At 38.5% G+C, this 24,971-nt stretch overlaps 1 protein-coding gene across 1 annotated transcript in view; it reads left to right on the top strand.

Annotated features, from left to right (window-relative positions):
* The window catches only part of GAS2 (growth arrest specific 2), a 96,980-nt gene extending 72,759 nt beyond the window's left edge, over positions 1–24,221 (top strand). The window contains exon 8 of the mRNA XM_086749792.1: positions 22,877–24,221. Within this exon, the coding sequence (XP_086605918.1) occupies positions 22,877–23,095 (219 nt within the window). The 3' untranslated portion in view covers positions 23,096–24,221. The remainder of the gene's footprint in view (positions 1–22,876) is intronic.
* Positions 24,222–24,971: the final 750 nt, after the last annotated feature.

Below are 24,971 nucleotides of genomic sequence, written 5' to 3'. Positions count from 1 at the left end.
TCTTGTGTGTATGCACTCTATGCGATGTAGGACTAAATGGTATAAAAGTAATTTGTGCTTCTAAGTGAAAACTGGCTTGTGTACTCTGAGACAATAGAGTCACATATAGTCCAGCTATACAAACTAGCAGTGAAGAAAACACCTTTGCCAGGAGAGTCGGTTCTAAATCAGAAACAAGTTTACATATTAAAAGGAAAAGGATAGAAACTCCAGGCTACTCTGTTACAGTAATCAGTGCCTTTTTGGCAGCTAGCACATTTTCCCATTCCAAGATCTTTGCCAGAACCTAAAAAGATCTTTCTTCTGGTATTTGAGGAAAGATATAAAACTGATGAGTGCAAAGAGATCCAACATACTAGAATATATACAACAGGGGATTTCCATGTGACTAAATCTAAGTGCTGTCAGGTTACAGCTGGCAGCTATCAAAACTAAACTAAATTACTAATACTAACTTTAAATAATTCATTCCTCTGTCAAGAGAGTTATCAGAGTCCTAAAATTATTAAATATCCCAAAGAAAAAGAGCACTACATTAAAAATCTGTGCGCTGTTTAAGTCTGATTTCTTCTCCCCTTGACCCCATCGGTTTATTGTCTTAACTGCCACACCAAGGAATTGGCTTTTTTTTTTTTTTTTTTTTTTGGTAGCACTCGCAGCCCTTAAATGTTTTTCAGGGCTTGGCACCTGGTCAGCTGCTCACGAGTGTCATGAAAGTACAGTACAGTAAACTGTCCTGGAATGCATTCTGAAGATAAACTTGGAATTCTGCAGAACAAAAGTGATAGCATTACCATGATTTTTTCCTGGATCCATCCCATGGAAAAGTGAGGATTAGGCAGGAAGTTAATATCAGATGTGCTGTCAAAGTAGGGATGAGAAGAACAAAAACATCAGTATGTTCTCTTTTATCACCAAAATTTACCAAACTGGTGAATCTTGGCAGTTTCATGTCCATGTAAAATGTATTGTCTTGTGTGAAAACAATTTTAAAAAATTAACATTACACATCAAACTAAATGGGACTGAATTTCACTTTAGGCTAAACTCTTTTAAAATAAATGGCTGATTAAAGACGATTCATATTTGTACAATTCAGAACATTAGAAAGATTTGTTAATGTTCCTGAGAACCGAAATCAGTGTAATCAGTATCTTCAGTATGGATGGAATAATATTGTAGCCCTATATATGGGGTGCTGCTAAGGAGGTCCAAATGTGAGTGTAATGACTGTGACAAAGTAGTTATGTGTGTGAAATGAAATGGTCAGCTTCAAGATGTAAAATTCATACATTCTCTAAGTTGAAATGCAGATCCTTCATTTCTCTCTGGCACTAATTTCAGAGTAAACCCGTTTTAGATTCAAATGCATTGGAAATTTGATTCAAGATGACTGTGAGTGTTAATCTGATCCCAGGAAAAAAGGAAAAAAGGTGGAGCAAGGAAAGCTGGTAATAGTGAAATATCATTCAGCCATGTCATTGTATGTTACTTTGTGCTTATGCTGCCCTCTTCAATGCAATTTAATCACCTCTGATTTGCATTTGGATGACTGTTTTTAGAAGCAGGAGAGTGACCAGATGTGGATTTCTTGCTTTCACATTGTTTCAGGAGTAAATTTTGTCCACTTAACATGCTAGTTTAAATTCTCCAGCCATTTGCTGGTGGATGAGAAGCTTAACATGAGCAGGCAATGCGCCCTTGCGGCCCAGAAGGCCAACCGCATCCTGGGCTGCATCAAGAGGAGCGTGGCCAGCAGGTCGAGGGAGGAGATTCTCCCCCTCTACTCTGCCCTGGTGAGACCCCACCTGGAGTACTGTGTCCAGCTCTGGAGCCCCCAACACAAGAAGGACATGGGCCAGCTGGAGAAGGTCCAGAGGAGGGCCACGAAGATGATCAAAGGGCTGGAGCACCTCTCTTATGAGGACAGGCTGAGAGAGTTGGGGCTGTTCAGCCTGGAGAAAAGAAGGCTCCGGGGTGACCTGATAGCGGTCTTCCAATACCTCAAGGGGGCCTACAAGAAAGATGGGGAAAGGCTGTTTAGTAGGGCCTGTTGTGATAGGACGAGAGGTAATGGTTTTAAAATAGAGGGGGGTAGATTTAGATTAGAAATTAGGAAAAAATTTTTTACGATGTGAGTTATAGAACACTGGAACAGGTTGCCCAGAAAGGTGGTGGAGGCCCCATCTCTGGAAACTTTCAAGGCCAGGCTGGATGAGGCTCTGAGCAACGTGACCTAGTCAGGGATGTCCCTGCTCCTTGCAGGGGGGTTGGACTAGATGACCTCTGAAGGTCCCTTCCAACCCTAACCATTCTATGATTCTATGATTTGCACTCTTCTCCGGTTGTTGTACCTGGTATAAAATTTCCAGTATTATTTATACTCTGACCAAATTTGGCCCAAAGAGTCCGTGCAACCTGCAGTCTATTGAACTATGGTGGATTTGAATTTAGGTAATATACTACAGATTGCACTTGACTACGTTTGCTCTATAACCAAATATATCTATACTTGGATCTGTTAGTCAAGACTGATGATTGCAGTCTCAGAGAAATAATTTCCGGTTTGTAGTATCTTAATATTATTCAAAGTTGTTTATTCCATTCTGATTGTTTTCACAATTTTTTAACACATTAGTATAGCTTTGGTTCATTACTTACAATGTTGCTTTCATAAATCTGCAGTGACATAATTTCATTCCAGCATTGTAACATCATACCCCATAGACTCACACTGACATCATTTTGAAAACTTTGAGAGGATGCTTTGTACTATTTAAAGGAAATTAAGCCTAAGTACAAACATTATTGAAATTATGCTACCCTTGTACTCCCCTCATTACCCTAGTGTAAATTAGAAGACAGTTTAATGAAAGCCATGGAATTAAATTGGTTTATTTCAGGCCTGTTCATTTAAAAGAATAATATCTATTCTTAATTCAAGCAGGATCTGATAAAATAATTTGTCTCTAGATACTTTCCAAATGTAATTTTCTTGGTTATGCATGTAGCTCTGCTGATTTAAAAAACAGGAGATGGAGGTAGGAGGCAGTTTCCAAATCTCTGCATCTTACTTCAGGATATCTGTGACTCTTTTCATAATTTTAGTGTCTCCCAGAACTGTTCATGTATAAGACTGTTGAAAACAAATCTTGAGACTTTTCTGTCCTTTGTCTATTAGATCTTCTCTAAAAGCATGTGGACTGAGTTTTCCAGCATAACTAAGAATCACAAAACAGAAGGAATCTGAAGCGCTCTAAAGGCAGCCAACCAGTATTGAGGGCTATTTGTGCTTTGCACAGGTTTTCTGAATTATCTCAGAGAATCCTGGCAGTTCTTGAATAAAATCAGCCAGTGATGGTTGCAGGAATGTTATCTGAATGTTGCTAACTCACCATTTTTATAATCAGCCCTTAATCTCTGTTATAGGTGCTAGTAACCGGAAGATTCTTCTCTGAGATAATTATCCCATAAAAACTATGGCTGTGCCACTTCCAGTGATAGGTCCACGTAGTACTGCAGAGTAGAGTTGGCAGCATACTTATGGCTTGGGATCTTAGGTTTTTTAGGCAGTGTTTATTCCCTTATTGTGTTGTTTAATTCCAATTTACATGAAACTAAAAGCTGTTTGTATTTAGACTGGATCACATATGTAAAGGCACATTGTAATCTGAAAAGAAATTGCGCTGGAATTTGACAACAGTGAGAACATGGTGTTGCTAAAAGAGATAAGGGTCGCTTTTTTTTTTTTTGTGAATTGACATTAGAGTGAGGCCATAGGACAATTATAGTCCAAAAATTTGATGGCACTTGGGACTAAGATGGAGAGATAGTGTGGGAAAGTGAAATAAAATATACAAATGCTGCATTTTTTAACAATTTCTGTACAAGTGAAAAAGCCCATATTGGGCCCAACTTGGACTGAAAGTAATAAAAAATAGCTGTTAAAATAAGCATATAATATTCAATATAATTAAGTATTTTTAACTACTATCTGTTCACCAGATATATGACAAATAATAGAAGAGATATAGATATCTGCATATCATGAGCTTTAATCTTAAATGTTGCTCAGCTCATGTTTTTTACCTTGCCATACTCTGCCTACAGGGTTTATGAATCTAGGAGAAGAAAAGGACACCTAGTTGCATGGAGCTGTAGAGGTGGAACTGTATAACTATTCTTCTTAACTATTCTGTCCATTATTTGTCCTTCTGTCCATGTCCTCTTCTTTATATGCATGACATACCCCAGATGAGGCAGGAGTCGTGTTGGTCTGGAGCCCAGAGTTCCTCACTGCTTATGATAAGTCGTGAGGGTGTAAGGTGCTTACTGCAATGTGGTGCTCTCCTGCAACTCATCAAGGGAAGGAGGTGGCCTTTGGAATGGTGAAGCATTCCTACCAGAGCGAGCGTGAGTGGGAGGAGGTGGGATTTCAGCTTCTCCTGCACTCCACCATGGGGGGAAGCAATTGGAGGCCAGTCCTTCACACCACTGTCCAGAACTTTTTGGAAGAGAGTCAGACTAGAAGATCTGTTCCAGTATATTGGGAATTAATTTACATCTCTGTACAGCTAGATTATGCTGCTTAGATTTTTGGGCAAATTAACCAAGTTACTTTTAGGGTATCAGTTAGCAGCACGTCAACTACTCCACAGCAAGCGTTCACATGCAGTCTTTCACCTTAAGGTAGATGTTAAGCAGTAGTCTGTACTGCACCGGTACTAAAGTTACATTGCACCTACTTGAGGAATATTGTGGACTCAGAATACCAGAGAGCTAGGAGATGGGTAAGAACAATTTCCTGTTTTCTGCTCCTTGGCATTTTGGAGCACTGGATTGTCATGGGGCACTTGTAAAGAGAAGGCATGTGCTCTCCTCAGTTTCTGTTGTGCTTCCATTCTTCGGCAGGTTTTAATTTTCTGTCACCTATAATGCAAAGAGCAGATTTCCCTAAAGCTTGTGGGTTGTGGAAACTGAAGGAAAAAAAAACATCCTGTAGAGGAAAGATGGAGGAAAAATAGATGGATTATTGAAATGTAGCCCACCCTTAAACGTGATAAAGGTACCTCAGTGGTGTTTACTAATTCCTGTTGCTATTAGAAGAGGTTTTGTAAGCAAGATCCTGAACGTAGTCACATTTTAATGAGTCTTTTTCATAGAGAATAGTATAAAGGAATAGTTTCCTTCTAACAGACCATATTGTTAAATATATTTAATTATAAGACTAGACAATAACATGTAACCTTTTGAATTAGTCAGAATAAAGGCCCAATGAATTTCTTAACATCTCTATTCTAGGATCACTAAGCAACCAAGGACAAATGGCTTTATGTCTGCCTGGGATATTGTATTGCTTTTAAAAGCTTTTTAAAAGCACATTATTTCTTTGGCACAGGAATAAATGGATTGTAAGCATATTACAGCTTCTCTTGAATCATGTCTGGGTTTTGGCTCATGATCTCCCTGCTCGGTGTACTCACATGGCTGGGGCTTCTGCAGTTTTACATTTCTCACTTTAATTAAACTATCATCGTTGCAATGCATCATGTTGATGTTGGGTTTTTTGTGTTCGTTCGTTATTTTTTATTTTATTTTATTTTTTTTAAGAAGCTGCAGTCACACTGAGGGGCTTAGTGCCCATGGAATTGTGCACTGTAGTTGCTGCAGCTTTGTAGGTGGCATGATAATTATAAGCACAGAGCCCTTTCATCTGCAAGCATTCTGTGAGGAGTCATGATAATGCATGTCTTAGTCTTAAAAACTGCTTTTAATGTTGAAATTAGGTACCCTCTGAGTGGCTTACATGAGTTATTGGAAACTATACTTTCTAATGGTGATGTTTTATCCACATACATTCAAAGGTCCTATCTTTGAATAACCAGCAAGCCAGTACACAGAAGAAATGGAAAAAATAACTTTTGTTATGCTCAGTCTGGAGATTTGAAGTATAGAATTACAGTATATTTGTGTGCTGAAGGTCATGCAAAAAGTATGTCTTAGAGCTTATAATTAAACCTACATCTCTCATAAATTTGAGGAAGTGAAATGGTATTATAGCCATTGTATATTATTTACTCCTATGGGTTGGATCAGACACCCCAACGCTCTGCCAGTCCTGCAAGTAATACCATGAGGAGGCAAAAAGTCTGAGTAATAATGGTGTTATTGAACTTCTCGTAAAAAACAAAACAAAACAACTAGGCAAGTTCTGCACCTGAAAATGTACCAGTTATTTTAATGTCCAGAAAAATACTGGCATTCTTTTGTTGGAGCCCTCACTGCAGAGTGCTTTGTGGAGTTTTTGTTTGAGCATTATTGTTGCTTTCCTGGAAAAAGATGTAATGAAATAACTTCCTGTTATTCCTAATTCCACAGGCAATGTCATCTCAATATAGCACAGATAGAAGGTGATGCAGGGATGCTGCTAGATGCAGCAGTGGCCATAATGGTTGTGAGAACTTCCCGTGGTACAGCCATAAGCTTTTCATGGTGGAAATCTGAGCCCAGCCACGCAGCAGGAGCTGTTGCCATCAGCTTCAAGTTCAGGATAAAAGTTCTTCTGTGGTGATTGTTACTACTGGCATAATTCAGCTTGTGGAAATCAAATATATGGATATAGGAAGAGAGAAATAATATTTTTTGAAAATATCTTCAAACTAAATGCAAACCTGAATGGAAATTGAAAATAGGGACATGCCTTCCCTTTCAGGTACCTGTACTGGAAGCAACAGGTCTGTGTTCTGGCTTAAACCCAGAGACGAGATTTTCCTCTGTTTCCAGTGATCAAACAGAAATTATATCTTCTTTTCCCTCCTAGGAGCATACAGGCTTTGTGGTGTCTGTCTCACAGCTAAGATACACGGTGTATTGCCACGGTGCTGGCCTCCTTTCTGCAGTCTGGAAAACATCTCAGACTATTGTCTTTCCTTTCGCTTACTTGATAGTGTCAAACCAGAAAACTGTCTAAATTCAAGGTACTGGTTATGCTGATGAGTGCAGAAGACCTCTGCGGTGCCAAATATTTCTTAGTTCTTCACAAAGATAAATCTGCAAACATAAAATACATGGCATTCAGTTTCCTGCAATCTGTTAAGGTGTCTGGAGATTTTTAGTTTCCGTTAGTTTTCATTACACAAACAAGTGAAAAAGTCCTAACTATCCTTTGTGAGATCTTCACTGGTCCTGAGCATCCTTTGCTCCTTTTTCTCATGCATTTAATTGATTGTGGTGTTTGTCTGCCTCCTTGTGATTTTCTTTGTAATTGCAATCCTGATGTGTTTCATGGGTTTGGTTTTGTTTGTTTGGGTTTTTTTGGTTGGTTGGCTGGTTTTTGTTTTGTTTTGTTTTGTTTTGTTGTTTGTTTGTTTTGCGGTTTTTTTTGCATAGGCGTGCTAAGCAATTGAATTGTATTGTGATGACTCTAGGCATGCCATTCTTTATGTATTATTTCTCAGAAACACATAAGAGTGATGCCCTTGAGAGACTCATTAATGAACAGATGGATGTGATCCCATATTTAGTCATCATTTTTCCTTTGTGTAAGTGATAGCTCATGCTATCATACCTTCCCATTGCTGACTAGCTTTTTAATCTTGTGACTCAGTAAGACGTTACACTGTCCTAAAAGTGATTTCATCTTGTGCTTGGCTTTTTGCTACTCCAGGCAACAACATTTGCTATTTTAATTAATGTTATGTTTGTAGCATGGAGTGCACAGCTATGAAAAGTAGCTGTTTCACTAAAAAAAAAAGGAATGAAAATAAAATAGTTAGAACCAGATCCAACTGTAAAAAAAAAATCCTGAAATTTGGGAATTCTGAGCAAGTTATTCTGTTATTCTGAGTAAGTTGTTCTGTTTGTTTAAAGGTTAGGACAGAGTGGTGACATTTTTGCAAATTTTTGGTTTGCAATATAAGAAAATGGAATAGTTCCATTTTATAACTTTATTAACATTACATGTTCTGGTTTTATTCTGCAGTGAAGTCCGCAGGATCTAACCAACATCAGGTCTCTCATGTTAGACATTGTGAAAACTCATATTAAATGCTGATTTTTTTAGGTTTTCAGATCATCAGATTAGACAAAGTGGAAGGATAGTGAAAGGAAGAAGTGTATGTTCATGGAATTAATTTCTCAAGGTCACCGAGAAGGTCAGTCATCCAAACTGGAATAATGTCCAGTCACACATCTAATTCTTGATCCACCCTGTCTCAGTGACTTGCTTGGTCCTATGGTCTGTAGAAGCTCAGAAAGTCAGCTAGAAAAAATGTTTAAAAGCACCAATTGTTGGAGTTATGCTTTAACATTGGGGTTTGTGGTTTGGGTTTTTTCTTCCAAAATATTATGACTTTGGACTTAACATGTTAAACTGAAATACTAACAGCCAACTTGAGGACACTGCCATACCTATCTCAACTGAAATTAATTTTGAATGTGGAGTAAATCAAAATACCTTAAACATAATTTTATAATTTATGGGTCATTATTTTTACCACTAATGGAGCTGGCAGCATTTACATTTTAATAGGAGGCAAAAGATAAGAAAAAATATTATTTTTCAACACAACATGGCTTCACCTGGAAGAAAATCCAGACATGCAAGCAGGAAAGGAATGAGGGGACGAGAATTATGGGGAGCAGTGTGACCTGCCTTTAGATGCTGGTGGTTTAAAACAGCCACTAGTGAATCAAAGTCTATGTGAAATGCAGCTGGAACTCCCATTATCTGAGGTAAGGTAAGAGATTTCACCTTTTGGCCCTGAATAATTTGGGTTCATAAGCACTTTATATCAGTACCTCTGTGTGATAGGAAAGCTATAATTAGAGATACTGAAAGCTTTTTTTTTTCAGCAAAAATACGTTCAGCTACTTAAATGTTTTTCTGCTCAAGGACTTTCCAATCTCTACAACACCTGAGTGTAATATGCTTTAAGGGGAATGAATTATTTCTAATCATGAAATTCCCCTTCTTTTTCCTCCACACTTGTGAGAAACTACATTCCACTTGGTTGCTTTTCTGTACTTAGGGTATGGTTCTGCTTCAACACTGCTTCTGAAAGCATCCTTTTAGGTTTACTGTCTGGAGAGGTCAGAGCCTTCCTTGTCCACTGAGGAAAATAGTGGTTTGGGGAGAATGGCCTACAGTCGTTTTTGTGACAAATGTTACAAAGATCACAACTGCGGGAAAGTTACTGCAGGGTCTGCTGTGCTATTTTCCCTGAGGATATGGATGCACAAAGAAAGAAGCAAATTAAACGTTTTTAACTCCAGCTTCTGCATTAATCTTGCGTACACTTGAAAGCAGCTGTTTAAAGCAATTTGAAAGGTTATTAAAAAAAAGAAAAATCCAGGCAGAGTTAGGGAAACGTACAGGTTGCCGCAGTTGGATGCATGTGCTAAGTCAAATCAATCTGTGCTAGACTTATGTCTGTGTTACTTATCGCACGCACATCACTTCCATAGGCAGGCGGTGAGAATTCTGTAGATGAAGGTGGGTTTTTTAATTTGGTTGGGGGGTTTTCTTTTATTTGGCTGTTTTGAGGCTGTTATTCAGGAAATTAGGAGAGACAGAATGAGTCTTGAGAAAATAACTAGAAAACAGATGGCACTTTAGGGTTCAAAAGAACATTTTCATGTACTTCTGCGGTGCTATAACACGAACGTGTTCGCATGCAGCCCACGCACATTTGCATGGTGAAATCCTAGATTTGCTGAATTCAGTAGCAAAATCCGAAGGGATGATCACTCTGTGCAGGAATACACTCTGGAAATGACTTAATATCCTTAAAGGAATGTAAATTAGGAGAATATTGATAGTCTGGGTAAAATTAATTCTTTTTGTACTTAGAGAGGTTTCTGTTTTAAATTTGTGCACTGTTTATAAGCAGAACTCATACTTTTATTTCTCATGAGGTTTTGCCACTCTAACTCATTCTGAGTAGCGTGTCACTGCTCTGATATATGATTTAGGTGGTATTCCTTAAGGGGAAAAAACTTACTTAACTTTAGAAAGTGAGACAGAATAGTCCCCTTAGCTATTTGTTTTTAAGAGAGACTTTCCAAGGCTCAAAATGCTAATACAAACATTAACTAGCTACAATTAAGAAAATTCTTTTTTTTTTCTTTTTTTTTTCTTCAAAGGTAAGAGTAAAGCCTTTTTCTTCTTTTTAAGCAATCACTCATAGATTTATTTTGGCAGCCTCATGCTTATGTTTTTGAAATGGCTTTTTTGAAAGACAGTCTTCCTCTCCTCCCGTTATTTGATCTTAGTACATCTGGTTTTCCATGTCTCCATCCAGAGACAGCATTTGCCAGTTTACGCTTTCTCTTTCACTTAACCTCATAAACTCTGCCTGATTTCTTTTTCGGTATTTAATCTGTTTGCCATATCATCTCTTCTGCTGAGCGCTACATAAAATATTTCTTATGAGTCAGTCCTGTAGCTCGAAGCAACTAGATTTCTGTTAAATATCCCACATTTCAGTTGATAGGGGGTTGCTTTGTGGCTGGCCCACACACGAATATCTGGAGGGGAAGCAACAAGAAGCTGTCACCCTCGTTGTCCCCATAGTCAACCAGGTGCAGGGGCTCGCCCAAAGTGCTTGGAAATCCACAGTCCCTCTACCTACAAATGCCATTCTGAACATCACTACCGCATCTCATTAATTTTGCTTGACAATATTGCTCCTTGTCCAAGAAATAAAAAGCTCCACCTGTCAAAAAATTTACTTGTCTCTTAATGAATAAACAAGTGTGTTTACTTCTGTCTACATCTGAGTCACTTCTCGCACACAAAGTACTCGCCTACGCAGGATGCTTTTTTCAAACAGCAACCAAGGTCTAGTGTTAATTAGATACCAAACGTGTACTGTTCTCAAATTCTACAAAATTGTGTCAGACAGAAACTAAAAGTAAGATTTGAGGGAAAGTTTAATCAAGAGTGAGAATCCCAAATGTCCAAACTCTCTTGTTTATATTGGTACACATCTGAAGATGTATCTTGATTTCAGTTAGTTAAGCAGGAATGCTGAGGGAAATTTTTTCAATGAGTCTGTATTCTTAAAACAGAAGTCAAGACTTTAGTTTCATTAAGTGCAACATTTGTTCTATAGACAATATTTTAATTTGACCTTCCCCAGTGCTTTCCCTTTGTAAAAGTGTTTTATGCAATTTCGCCCTTTTCTTAACCTCCTGAAGTCAACAGGCTGTTGACCTTAAGGTGTCTATGCCATGCAGGAATTACGTGGCTGTGGTTTCACCCTCAAAACCAATTCCTGGCTTCTTCAGTTTCAGGAAAAATGGCCAAGCTCCTGTTCTGTTACAATCTAGAGCTTTGCCAACGAGGCTGGCTCCCTGCACATGTATTCAATCCGGAGCTGAACCAGTGGAACAGGCAATTTTCTTCATTAGTTTCCATCCTCATGCATTAGTGTTTTATGCTGTTATACCAAACATATTCATGTCATCTCTTGCCAAGAACAAATAGAAGGAAGAGGTTGCATTTTTGCAATGTGAAAGGGGAAGAATTCCAGTTCCCTCCCTTGATTATTTCTATTGCAGAAGGCGAGATGTTATTTCATGGGTTCTAAGTATCTTTAATGGTGGAATGACTGTGGAAATGCTATTCCTCAAGCTGGGACCTCTACACTAATCAACTGATTGTTCCTCAGTGCCTCAGGCTTACTGAGATCTTTCCATTCACTTCACTGTGCAACCAGACCTTTCTTCTTTCCTACCCCATTCCTGTAAAATTCTCCGTTCCCCTGACACCACCTTCCATATGTCTTTGTATGTGCTTCAGGTCCTGATGTCAGGTATCGTGTAATTCTCTTCATCATTGCTCCATAGTTTCAGTCTCTACCCTCTCTTCAGATTGACTGGGTGTCAGCTAAAAATATTCTTTATGCTGGGTCCCACAATTTTATAGGACAGTGTTGTCAGTCACACTTTCAGTTTGTCCTTTGAGTCCTTAAATCATCTTTCAATTGTTTCAGTAATTACTGTTAGTTGCCCTGACATCTTGCTCTCCATCCTTCAGTATTCCATGTCTCACATCAATTCAGAGTTTGTGTGCTGCGTGATTCTTGCTTGCTGTTAGATGCCTGCTGAAAAGAAACTTTCTTTCCCCTGGCTCTGAAATGCTGCTGTCTCTAATGTTTCAGTGGGTGTTTCTGGGTCACCTGTTTGTTATCATCTCACTTGTCCCCACATCCTGGGACACCCTGTTTGCTGGTCTTCATTGTTTTCCATGTATGCTGTTAGATTTGATTTACAGGAGCATTGTTTTCAGCAATTGCTGTTGCCCCTTTTGGGAGGCTGTGTGTTGTTCTAGTATGATGTTCTGCTGAGATATCAAACATAAAAATAATCTGGCACATCGTGCCTGGTACCGGTACAAACATGCCATTTGCCTGTTCTCTGATGCCCTTAAGTGGAGGTCATGGTCCTAGTTACCCTCTGTTATTTCCCCTGGATTGTATGAGGCTTTAGTCATTTAGCATCCTATTCATTCTGTTTTCTTAGACACCCTGTGTCTTCATGCTCAAATAGATGTTTCCTGGCTGCTTTCAGACCTTTATACACTGCCCACTTTGAGCAGCTGTTTGTTATAAACCAGGATGTAACTAAGAAGCCATCTCAGCTTTTCCACACATGTATCTCAGCTAGGGCTAAGCTCTAGTAAGAATTTATAAACGCTTTCCCCTTGGTATTGGGTTTCTAACCTGCTTACATGCTGGTTTGCTGAGCTGTGACTAAATCTTAATCATTTTTGTTTTCATTTCATATTGCTGTGATGCTTGGTGAGAAGGATTTGCCTCCTGCATAAACAGTAACAGAGGAGCAGGATTTAGCTCTGTGCATGGGTGAAAGGCAGAGGCTTGATACACTTGTTCGGATTGTCTCCAGATTTGTGAAGGTTTATACAGGTTCCACTTGCCTTCCTGTTAGGGGGAATGTACAGTCATGTATGAATTGTATGCCACTTAAGCAGTGTTAGAGCACTTTAACTTTCTTCAGCAGGCGACCGGGTAAAACAGGTCATACCGACAAGATCTGTTAATATGTGACGCCTTTGTTTCTGAACTACAGCAGTCTGATTTCAGATGAATCACTAGAAAATTATTTTTATGCCTCTGTCTTCAGCAGGACACAGATGTCTTCAATTCCCAATTGCATCATCAGCCCTGTGCTGAAAATGTGACATTTAATAGCAGTGTTTCATAAGCACTATACAGAAAGAGTTTGGACTGATAAGGTAGTTTAACAACTTGAGCAAGTATTGGAAAAATAAATTGAAAAGTTGTGAGGTGGAAATCTCAAATGAGGTCCGAAGATCCTCTAGCAGGAACTTGCAAATGGAATAAAGAAGGTTTGAAAATAAGCTGCGTCCCAAGAGGCAAGGTTGTTCTCATTTCAGATCAGCTTTACTTGCCCTCCTTTTGCTTGAGTTTTTCATGGAAATGAGAGTTTTTGCAAGTGGAAGCAGTTGCCGAATGGACAGTTGATGAACGAACACTAATGTCAGTCTAGAAAAAGGAGAAATCAATGTGCAAGTAAAATGACTGACTGATCAATTAAGTAAGGATGAGTTGGGTGAAAGCAATTCACTTAATGTTCTAAAAGAAGAGTGCTCTCCACAGTGTGATTCAGTGAAGTAAAAAAGTTTATCTTGTTATGCATCTTTTGGTAGAAATATCTGTGAGATGTAAGGGAGAATGGGAGGGCTGCTTTGTAAGGAGTTGATTTAATAAACAAAGGAGACGGTGGGTACAGCTTTGAAGCCCTTATCCTTGGGGCTTTTTCAGAAAAGAAGAAAAAACACAACTTATTTTAGCAAAAGGGCCAGGTTCAGATTTCAGAAAAACATGACCCAAAATGCATTTTGAAGAACTGGATAAATTCCCATTGACTTCATTAGGAACTGGATCACTCACTTAATGAAAATGTTGTGCAACTGGTCTCATTCAGTTTTATTAGATTTCATGATGTTTCCTCTGAGACCTTTGGCGCATATGTTAGTTAATCTGCTAGGAGACCAGGAGTTAACGCATGTACCTCACATGGATCATTTTAATATCAATGTTTAAGTATTTTAAAGCTTGCAAGCATTATATTGTAAGTATTGTTAGTGAGCCTTCTGGTTTTGTGGCAAAGTAATAACGTTTCATCATATTTCAAACACCTCTCCATTTGCTGCTTGAAGATTGGCATTTTTGTGTTGACGTGGGGCACTCTTGAGAAGTCAACTTCTATTTTCACAATAAAAACCCTGCAAGCAAGGGAGGATATGTAAATAATACGGTCAAATAATTTAATACGTGTAATGGCCACCTTTACTACACAATATTCATAGAATCATGCAATAGTTTGGGACCTTTAAAGGTAATCTAGTCCAACCCCCAGATCTTGAAGTCCAACCTCCAAATATTGAAGATATTGAATATCTGAACAATATCTGAAGATATTGAATATCTGAACAAAACTCAGATACAACTCTGGCTTCCAAAACTTCATCAGTCAGACTGGCAAAGGCCTAAACTGGCAGCATCATTTTGAGGAAGATTTCAGGCTATTCAAGTCTCTAATTTATTTTTTTTTTGCTAACATCATCAAAAAGAAGACATCATGGGCAATGTCTCTCAGCTTTGAAACCACCCACCATTTTACAAAACCCACAAAGAATTACATGTTTCAGGTCAGATTTGAATAAGCAAAGTAGAATAAAATCTCCATATACTGTCTACCCAAATTTGCTACATTTTCTAAGTGAGTCTCGCTATTAATGTGAGTCTGATGTGTGTATCTGAAGCATTTGGAGTTGAATGCGTAAATGGTACCAAAATATGTCGTCGTATCTTAAATCCTTGTTTGTTGTGTGATGAAGCCTTTAGGCAACAGGCACAGATCAGGGATCCTGCCATACAGAAAGCCTCACTTACTAGATCTTAACTTCAAAAGAGATAAGGATAACCTTAAAACCACTGTCTTTATGGCTGACCTCCTAAATGAAAGTCCTGCCTGCAGAGAGATGTCTGTAGTCCTCTTTGATGAATTTCATTTCACCGAGTGAAGTGATAGCCAAGTTTTGAAAAGGAGAAAAGCAGATACTTGCACCTGTGATTTTCTGTTTTGTACTTCTCATGTTTAAATTGCCTTTTGGGAATTTACATGTGCAAATTATTATTTAGATGCCTTTTGTGTTTGCATACACGAAGTCAGCTTGTTCTTTTGATCTAAAACAAGCTTTGAAAAGAATGACTCAATGAATTACAGGAGGCCTCTGATCTATATTTAGTGTAAGGCCTGGTCTATATATGCTTTGAAGGCTCTGTTGGTGTGAGCCTCAATGGCTGACTCACCTGGAAAAATCTATCAGGCTTCACTGTATCGGCAGCCTCCGAAAATAATTTGAGCTGGAACTACACTGATACATTTTTTGGTATCGCCTGTTTAATTCAATCCTTCTTTAATTTTCCCCCATCTCGTATGTCAGCCAATAGACATGGAGAATATGAGTGTAGTGGTGTTGCTGAAGTGGTTGGGAACTTTATTAGGTTCTACATGAAAACTGAGCTCCTTGTTCAGTGAGAAACATCACCTGACACAAAATAAAGGTTTTTCTGCCCCAAAATTGAGATTTAGGGGTTCTGATGAATGCCTCCATTCTGTGTTATTTACCACCATCAATATTTACTACAAAATCAGGAGTATTTGCATTTGATTTCTTTTGGGAATGTAGACTTGAACCAACAAAGTTTATAAAACATTTATAAAGTATCATTCCATCCCATTCTTTGTTTATACAGTGTAGTGTAAGAGATCGCTTCAATAAACCGAGTGGATACCCGCTAATGTGTTTGATACAGCCCAAGCTATAACATTAAAATAAAATTCTTCATAATTCAGAAAGCGTGTTGATCATAAATCCCAACTCTAGCACAGCGAGAAATATTGTGACAAGCAATTAGTGTGCACTCTTGACATCTTTTTTTCAAGCTGAGCTTTTTTCTAATGCTTTTTCCAGCTAAGTGAGATTTCATTTAGTGTGATTTACTACACATAAATCCCTGAAAATGAGAGGGAGATGCTAATCCAGTGAGCTGTCTATTTTCCATGTCATTATCCTGGTGTCTGCAGAGAGGGGAAGTGCAGGATCCTTTCTTGGGGTTTAAATGACAACACAGAAACTCAGTGGAGGTCCCTAAACAAATCCATATGTGATGACTGGAGTGGTACACGTTGCATGATTTGGAACTTTTAAAACTAGTAGACACAATCCAAGACAGTTTTGTATAATCCTGTATCAAGAAGGCAAAATGTGACTTAATGAGGGATGACAAGGAAAAACGATGAGTGCATTTTTCCTGTTTTTCAAGTGGGAAAAGTTGTCTGTTTGTTTGTTTGTTTGTTTGTTTTCCTCTTAACACAATCAGATCATAGGATAATTCAGGTTGGAAGGGACTAATATACTGTTGGCTGCCAAAATACACATGAATATGCTGTAAGTAGATTACTTCAGTGTGGATGAATAATTACCATCTGGCATGGGCTACATAATTTACACTTTTTCAGATTTGCACAATTTAAGTTCCTCAGACGTGCACTTAGGTACATAAGTGAGTTCTTAAAAATCTAAAATAAGCTTTATGTTTTATCAGACTCAAACTTTTCTCTAAGAAGACAACACACAAATTCAATGACAAAAGGAGAATGAAAGCCAAGAAAAAGAGTAGTTGGAGGGAAGGTTTCTAGCTTTCCAGCTGGAAGCTGATTTTCTTCCGTGTCCTCTTGGGAATTGCTCCTACAATCCCTTGTGTCCGTAAGGATGAACTCTACATATGTAGCAGCAGTAATGCCTTTCATAAAATGTATGCTACAGTGGCTGTAAACTTTTAAAAACAGGAATGTATCTAAATCTAACCTGACTGATGTTCACATCTGATGGTTCTGCAGGATTTTGCTATAACTTTTACAATGAACTCTAGAGATGAAGTTGCGTAATCTCTGCTAACAAGGCATTTTTAATGTCTGTAATTACGTAGCTTGCAGCAATTACTCAGGAGACTATTACGCATTCTTGATGGCGTTTTCAGGTCACTGAATTCTCAGGAAAGTAGAAAAACTCCTTGTAGCAACTGTTACCTACAAATTTCTGAAAATTCACTTCCTCATTTGAATGTATTTAGAAGACTTGGTGTAAGTGCCTATTACCACCTACTACTGTGTTTACCGCATGGGAAATGAGTAAACTGTCAATGGGATTAACATTAATGATTGCGGAAATAGGAGATTGCTATACATCGCTATTAAGGACCCCTACTCCATGGTCCACAGGGTAGCAGTGCAGCTCTTTTTCTTTTGTTCAATGCCATTGCACTTGCTCATGTCAGGTCTCTGCAGAACCTCCATGGAACAAGTAGGAACCCCAGCTCCACTCTGCTATTGGCCTGCCCTGTCAGAGGCCAGCCGCTCTTGGCATGTGCTGCACATCTGTGTAGTTTCTCTCAATTTCATTTTTGATCAAACCCATTTTAAGACCAATTGTCAGACCTTTATCAGACCAATTTCTCAGTGTCGTCCTCTTGGCCAGCCTCTCATCATCACTGTTTGAATAGAGTATTAGTGTTACCCGTCTACATGAACTTTTGTACGTTTTGGTGACTGTCGGGAATGTTGAACTAATATCGTTGGAGCTTCTGTAAAGGCATACAGCTAGACAAGCTTCTCTGCATGCAGCTTGCTAGTGTTTCACAGAGTCTTTCTCAGGGCCTGACTAGGCTAGACCTGGCTCCACAATAAATGATGTGAGAATTTTCAGTGGCTAGCTTCAAGAGGACTAGATATTGAAATTGCTAGGGAATTTGAGGACTGATTTTGCTGGCTTTAGAGCTTTACTGTTAATTTTTTTTTGCTGTGAGAAGGAATAAAATTTTGAGACTTGATGACACAGGTCTTGTTCTCTGAAGCAACAGTCTCTCAAGTCCCAAAATAATACTTTTTCCTCTTCTATATAGATATGCATACCAGTTTCCAAGAAGAGCTCACCTTCTGTCAGCCACACACACAGCCTCAGGCTCCAAGTTCTCTCCTAACATCAGTTCTTCAGGCCACAACTAGGAAGATGCTGAGGGAGACCACAATCTCTTGTATGGAAGAGATGTCCTACTCTATGAAAATGTCCACATGAACATGTTCCCTGTGGAACAACTGGTCATTACTTGACAATACTATGTTCTAGACAGGCTCAGACCCATGGAGGAAGGCTGGTAGCCCAGATCTGGGTCCTGTTCTTGGTCCAAGTTTTGTACCCTGCTCTCACCTTTTTAACTAGGAATAATTAGTAAATAATGTTGAGATTTGAGAAAGAATTTTTTTTTTTTTTTGCATGGCCAGCAGGGTAGACCATTGATGTAAAACGTACAGACAAGCTGGAGCAAAATTAGAATCATAGAATCATAGAATGGTTAGGGTTGGAAGGGACCTTCAAAGGTCATCTAGTCCAACCCCCCTGCAAGGAGCAGGGACATCCCTGACTAGATCAGGTTGCTCAGAGCCTCATCCAGCCTGGCCTTGAACGTTTCCAGAGATGGGGCCTCCACCACCTTTCTGGGCAACCTGTTCCAGTGTTCTATAACTCGCATCGTAAAAAATTTTTTCCTAATTTCTAATCTAAATCTACCCCCCTCTATTTTAAAACCATTACCTCTCGTCCTATTGCAACAGGCCCTACTAAACAGCCTTATTCCTAAGTAGCATCAGCTGAGGTTGCAGCAAAATCATAAAGTAGAGGTGCCACGTCTGAGTGTACCGTGTGTGTGTGTGTATTTACCTCAGGCTTCAAAACCTGTGTTTCGAAGTTGTTCCAGCTTGCTATGGGCAGTGATCTGACACAGTAGTGTGGATCAGTCTTAATGACACTGGGATTTCCTTGGTGCTGCCCTGTGATGTCTCTGGATTCAGTGTGAAAATACATTGATCTAGAAGCCCATTTAATGATGTAGTTCTGAACACCTCTCAAAGAAGGCCTCCAAAGTGCTAAGACATGGCAAACAAGGGTTATATCTACTGACAACAGTGAGTCTAAGTGGGTCATATTCAGTAAAAATTAATTGAAATGTGTTAAATTCTTCTCTTTCCCAATCTTATTAACATTTCACTTTTGCAGGGCAAAATTTTCTTTGCACAGCCACTGGTGTGATGCGCTGCATTATTTTGCCAAACACCTTTGGATTTTATAGTCAATATTCTTGCAGTATGTAGCCTATGTTGATTCTGAAGTTGGCCTAAATTCACACCAACTCATTCTAGGCTATGGTTTGCTCTAGGTTGCTGTGTTTGGCTTCCAGAGCTGAGCCCAAGTTCCTTTCGAGTCAGTAGGATTCTTTCCGTTGGCTTTTGTAGGACTTGGGTCAGATCCATAGTGTGTGATTCCTCCCCCCGCTTCTCCTCCCCTCCCTGAAATATTATTTAAGAAACTTATAATCTGAAGAATAACAATATTGGGCCAGATTTTCAGTTCCTATAGAACAGAACAGATTTTCTTCAAGTCAGTAAAACTATGCTCATTTATGTGAGCTTGATATCTTTACTTACAGCCTAATATCTCTTTAATAAGCCATAAAGTTCTCTAAATTTATTTATGTGAAAACCAGAACTGTTTAGACTCTATTACACTTTGATGCCAAAGTCCTGTGCAATGACAGCTTAGTTCACCTAACGTCTATTGACTATTTTTCATGTTATCTCTTGATACAGCCGTAATGCGTACCACAACAATCTCTAATTCCTCCTCTGTGATGCTATTGTCTGGTCATCTGGTTTCTCATCTGTTTGCTTCTCCATAGATTCAACCGTTCTGACTTAAACACAGATTCTAGAGGGAACAGCTTTAGTCACAGCCCTGCTTCAAACACAACAGAAATAATGATGAGTTATGGCAATCGTAAACATATGTTGGATTTTATTTTATAGAAAGGGTTTTCTCAGTTTCAGTTGGCCGGATAGCAGTGTGAAAATACCCGTATGTCACGAATTTATTTACATTGATAACTGACTAATAAACTTTATCATTGTAGAATCCAACTTTTTCTTTCTCAGAGATCTCATGCTATGGAGAAACTGAACTGGGTGGATCATAAAATCTCAAAAGTTTCATCTTCAGCCGAAGTATGAGAGGAGGAAACTGCTTTTTCAGTTCGAAAGTAGAGCAAGTTATTTTATTCTTTTCTTTTTTTTTTTTTTTTTTCCTGTGAGAAATCCTTTATACTTCTGTGAACCTGGAGCTATTCTGAAGCTAGCAGAATTATTCTGGATTTGTACTGATGTAACGAAAATCAAAATACGGCCATAGGAGTAAAATGGAGCTTTTGTGACACAGCACAGCATGAGCAATGACTATATTTAGGATGTAGGAAAACCTAGTCTCTATAGAAAGCAAGCATTCAGTGAATTTTATAATAGTATAATAATACGGAGATTTAAAAAAAAAAGGGGGGGGAAAGAAGATGTTCATTTAACCTGAGCATCGGGAAATAACATACCAGCAGTAGGTTTTATTTGTCTGCACAGTAGTCCCTAAGGGAAATTGAACCAAATACACTTTTTGCTCACTTTCCATTCCTAACTCTTAATCAAAAGTCCAGATACTGGCTGCTCTTAGAATGTGAACCCCCCTGTGTCAACATGTGGAAGCTGAAATTCAGCAGCAGTTGGCTCCGTCGCACAGCAGCATCCCATGTTGCAGTGAACCGAAGTTGGGCTTTAAATGCTTTTATGTGGAAAGTTTTGGGAGCATTTCTCAAATGCTTTTTTAGGCATTCAAAGAGGAGAAGGTTACTAAATAAAATTCTGTATGCTCTGTTGTCTCAAGGCTGTGTCACCATTTGAACTGCAGTATTCAAACTTGATGTAAAAACCATTTGCTTCTTCCACGATACACTGTCCAGACTGAGGACTTGATTCAGATCTCATGCCGCTGAAGGCTGGTCATCCCACTGTCTGTTCAAAATGAAGCCTTGACACTAAAATACAAGGCTGGAGAGGAAAGAGAAAAAGTGATTGGCAAAGACGTGAGTCTGATTCTGCTTTCATATCCATGTAAATGTAGAGAAAAACCTCACTTGTGCATAGCTACTGCAGAGGCTATGGCTCCTGCAGCCCGGAGAACAGCACAGGCAGTCCAAGTAGCTGAGAGACGTTAATTAAACCAGGAATATCTCAGTCTGCTCTCGTTAGCTTGGAGCAGAAGTAACTTTATTTGTCAGTATCTTTTAAGCTGAATTGACTTCTCACTGTGCTTCACGTAAAAACCAACACACGGAAGCAAGAACTATTATTTCCCTTGTAACTTTCAAACAAGATTTCATCTGCAGCTGCGTATTCAAATGAAGAGTTTTATTCTTTGTAAACTTGTCCTGAATTTCAAACTTCAGAAAGTTGTACAGCTTTCCATGCTTTCTTCACTCCAGGTGAATCTGTTGCCTCACGTCACAGAAGTCAAACAACATATAATTTTAGGCTGGGGTGTTTGGTGTTTGGGGTTTTTTGGGGAAGAGTTGCATTTTTGCCTTTTATTTTCTGTGATTTTGTGTGATGGGGTATTTTTCTTGTTTTGTTGTCTATGCTATGTTACAAAAGGCTTATGTTCCACCTAAGTCTCAACTGCAAATACTGTCAGCCCTGGAGGGACTTTTGGATATTTAGAAGAGCCCATATCATGGCCGTAAATCCAAATATCATTACCGGACTACATTAAACATCGTCTAGCGTGCCTTTTATAGGGCCAGTTTTTAATTTCTGGTGCTACAGCGAAATAGCGTTTAGCATTTCATAAGCTATACCAATCAAAGCATTTTTCAATGCGTGATTTATGATGTGGCTTCTATAGAATGTATTGCTTTATGACACCTCATTGGTATTTATTTGACTATTCTGCGTGGAGAATTGGAGAGAAATTAGTGAAATTGCCACCTGACCTCACAGGTGCAGACATGGGCGAGGTTACGTTGGTACTTGGTGAAAAATTGTATTTGAGTTCAGGCAGAAGATGACCGTGGGTCTGGAGGATATACATTGGAGACAGATACCTAATTTAGCAGCTAGATACCCCTCTCGGCCTGAAATTGCTCTGCAGGTCAAGCCCCAGTGTTTTTGGAATAGAGACAGCAAGCGTAAGCAGTAAGGAGCTTCCCACTAATAAGACCCTGGGGACTTTTCTTGAGTTTTCTTTCACAACTCGGCGTAAATTCAGGTTATTTCCAAACTGTTCCAGATACATTATTTCTGATGTCCCTCATTAGACTTATTTAATTACAACATTAGACTATTTTAGTTAGAAAGTGTGTCAGCAATACTACATTGTAAACTAAATGGTACTTCATTTTCTTCTGTAAGTTCTTGGGTGTTCTAGGAGATAGAGGAGACTCTTTTGGTTCTTTGCCCTTCACTCCTCCTTTTCTATAGATCCCTATCCTATAAAGAAAAGCCAGTTTCAAGACATACAAAATTGTATCATATTTTTTAAAAATCCATCTGAAAAACATTCATGTTCGCTAACGTGTTTCTATTAAACATATGAAGAACAGGATCACTTGGTGCTACAGGACTAGAAAAACATAAAAGATGAAAATCTTTAAATACTCATTTAAAATCTCATTTTCTTACAGTTTTTAAAAAATGTACTTATTAAATTCAAATAAAAGCCATTCTACTATTTCTTTTCCCTCCCTTTTTCTTACAAAATAGACTACTGACATAGGTCTGTGACTTTTAATGAGTAAGCCCAGCTTTTTCCAGTAGGAAAAAATGTGATTTCCCAGTGAATGGTTCACTTTCAAGAGTTTCTGTGTTTTTTTTCCTGTATATGTAATTTCAGATGCTGCACAACAAACACGTGATGGTTCGTGTTGGAGGAGGATGGGAGACTTTTGCAGGTTACTTACTGAAGCATGACCCATGCCGAATGCTGCAGATCTCCCGAGTGGATGGGAAAACTTCTCCAGTCCAGAGCAAGTCTCCAACCCTCAGGGACATGAATCCAGACAATTACCTGGTTGTTTCTGCCCATTACAAAACCAAGAAGGAGATTAAGTGAAATAAGCATCTCATGTGATTGGGACTCTATGTATGTAGGTCCAAATTTTTTTCTCAAGTGTAGTAAATTTAGTTTATGCTTTAAAAGGACTTTGAAAAATTTCAGACAGACTGGAAATGGCAACCCATTTTGAAGATCTTTGAACTGTAGAACTATTTATTTCTAGTACTGTATCTTTTTATAGCAAATTACCCTCGATAGGCTAATTACTACAATCAGATAAGAAATAGACATATATTTTTAGCCAAATTATTACTCTTTAATATGTGAATATATACTTAGAGTTACATAAAGGAGTGGATCCTGTTAATGGAAGAAAATACGCAATACAATATATTTGTATGAAAATCTTATTACATTGAATCCTTGACTGTTAGGCTAGCTGAAAAATATATATGCAGGTGGAAAATTAATATTTGTGGAAATTATTTGGTAATGCCTCTTGAAATGAAATAAAAATTGACTATTTTTATGGGTTGCAAGATTTTCTTAACCAGTAGAATATAAAGACTTACTGCATGCCAAATGACTTCCCAAAGGGATTACCTAAAAAAAAAAAAAAAGCCCAAGAAAAACCCCCCACACCTTCTACTCTTTAAAGCTAAAGACAATGCTCAGTGTTTTTTAGGAAGTTGCCCCCTATAGAAGCATAGGGAAATTGAGAGGTTGCCCCTTCCTCCGTCAGACAATGGAGATGGCCGTTGTACTGGCGGGGCGATGGCCATGAAGGGAAGCAGTAGAAGATGCCCAGGCCTTTGCCCCATGGAGGAGCTTCAGAAGATGCTAGTCCCTCCTGGGTCACAAAACTCTACATCGGTCTTGAATCTGAGCTTTTCCTTCCCCTTATTTTTAATTTTATTGATCATGCCAAATGTGAAATATTCATTACCCTGTCAGTAGAGTGATTCACATTCTTGTAAATCATTCACACACCTCTGAAATAGCGAAAGGCATATGGGGGCTTAGTTCATTATTTTGGCTACTTTTCTGTGTTTATATTTGGTAATTTATGTGCCTTGTAACGTCCTAGAAAAATCATTTTATAGGATTATTTCACTGACTGTATAAATTTGAGCAGAACTCAGTTGTTTCATTAAAAATGAAATAAAATTTTTTAAAATACTCATACATTTTGGAAGTCTTATTTATTATTTGTAATCTGTGTTCCCACACTTTGCTGCTACTGACTGGATGCCTACAATATACAGTACTGCTTGCTAACCTAATAACGAGGTACACAGTGAACAGGACAAGCATTCCCGTACTACAGGTAGCACAGAAATACCTGCATTTTATTGAAAATTAATTTTCCTTTGCAGGGAAAGAAAGAAATCAAGAGCATTCATGAAATAATTTTTAAGTACCAACTGGTATTTCTGTATTTTTTGAAGTTTAATTTTAGAACATATATCCTTATGATCTGTTCCTGTGGTCTTTAAAATTAACAGCAAAATATCTACCAGCTAGACAGGATCAAGACCACCTTCTTTCATGTTCCATGCCTTCTTAAAATCAGCACGTGCCAGCGGAACCATTCTACCTCACTGTCTAAAAATATCTACTAAATACAAACAGTTCACAATTGCTTGGTGCACCGTACTAAGCAGCAGTGCATAATTCCAAACAAGATTTTAGAAGGAAAAGTTGTAGCCTTTCATACTTATTTTGAGACATTTTCTGGGAAGATTAAACATAAACTCAGGCAGTAAATCCTTTGAAAAGCCGTCAGAAGACCCAGTGCTCGTAGAAGCAATGTACGTAGCCCTTATGGGAGCAGAGTACAGACCATAAGCAACAATATTTTTTAAAAATGCAGCACAGCTGAAAAAAAATTATGATCTTAATCTAGGCACCAAGAGATCAGTTTTCAAATGAA

Source organism: Chlamydotis macqueenii, chromosome 5 (genome assembly GCF_036417535.1).
Source record: "Chlamydotis macqueenii isolate bChlMac1 chromosome 5, bChlMac1.mat, whole genome shotgun sequence".
NCBI lineage: Eukaryota > Metazoa > Chordata > Aves > Otidiformes > Otididae > Chlamydotis > Chlamydotis macqueenii.
The sequence above is the reverse complement of the archived record's forward strand: the minus strand, read 5'-3'. Positions and strand labels throughout refer to the sequence as shown.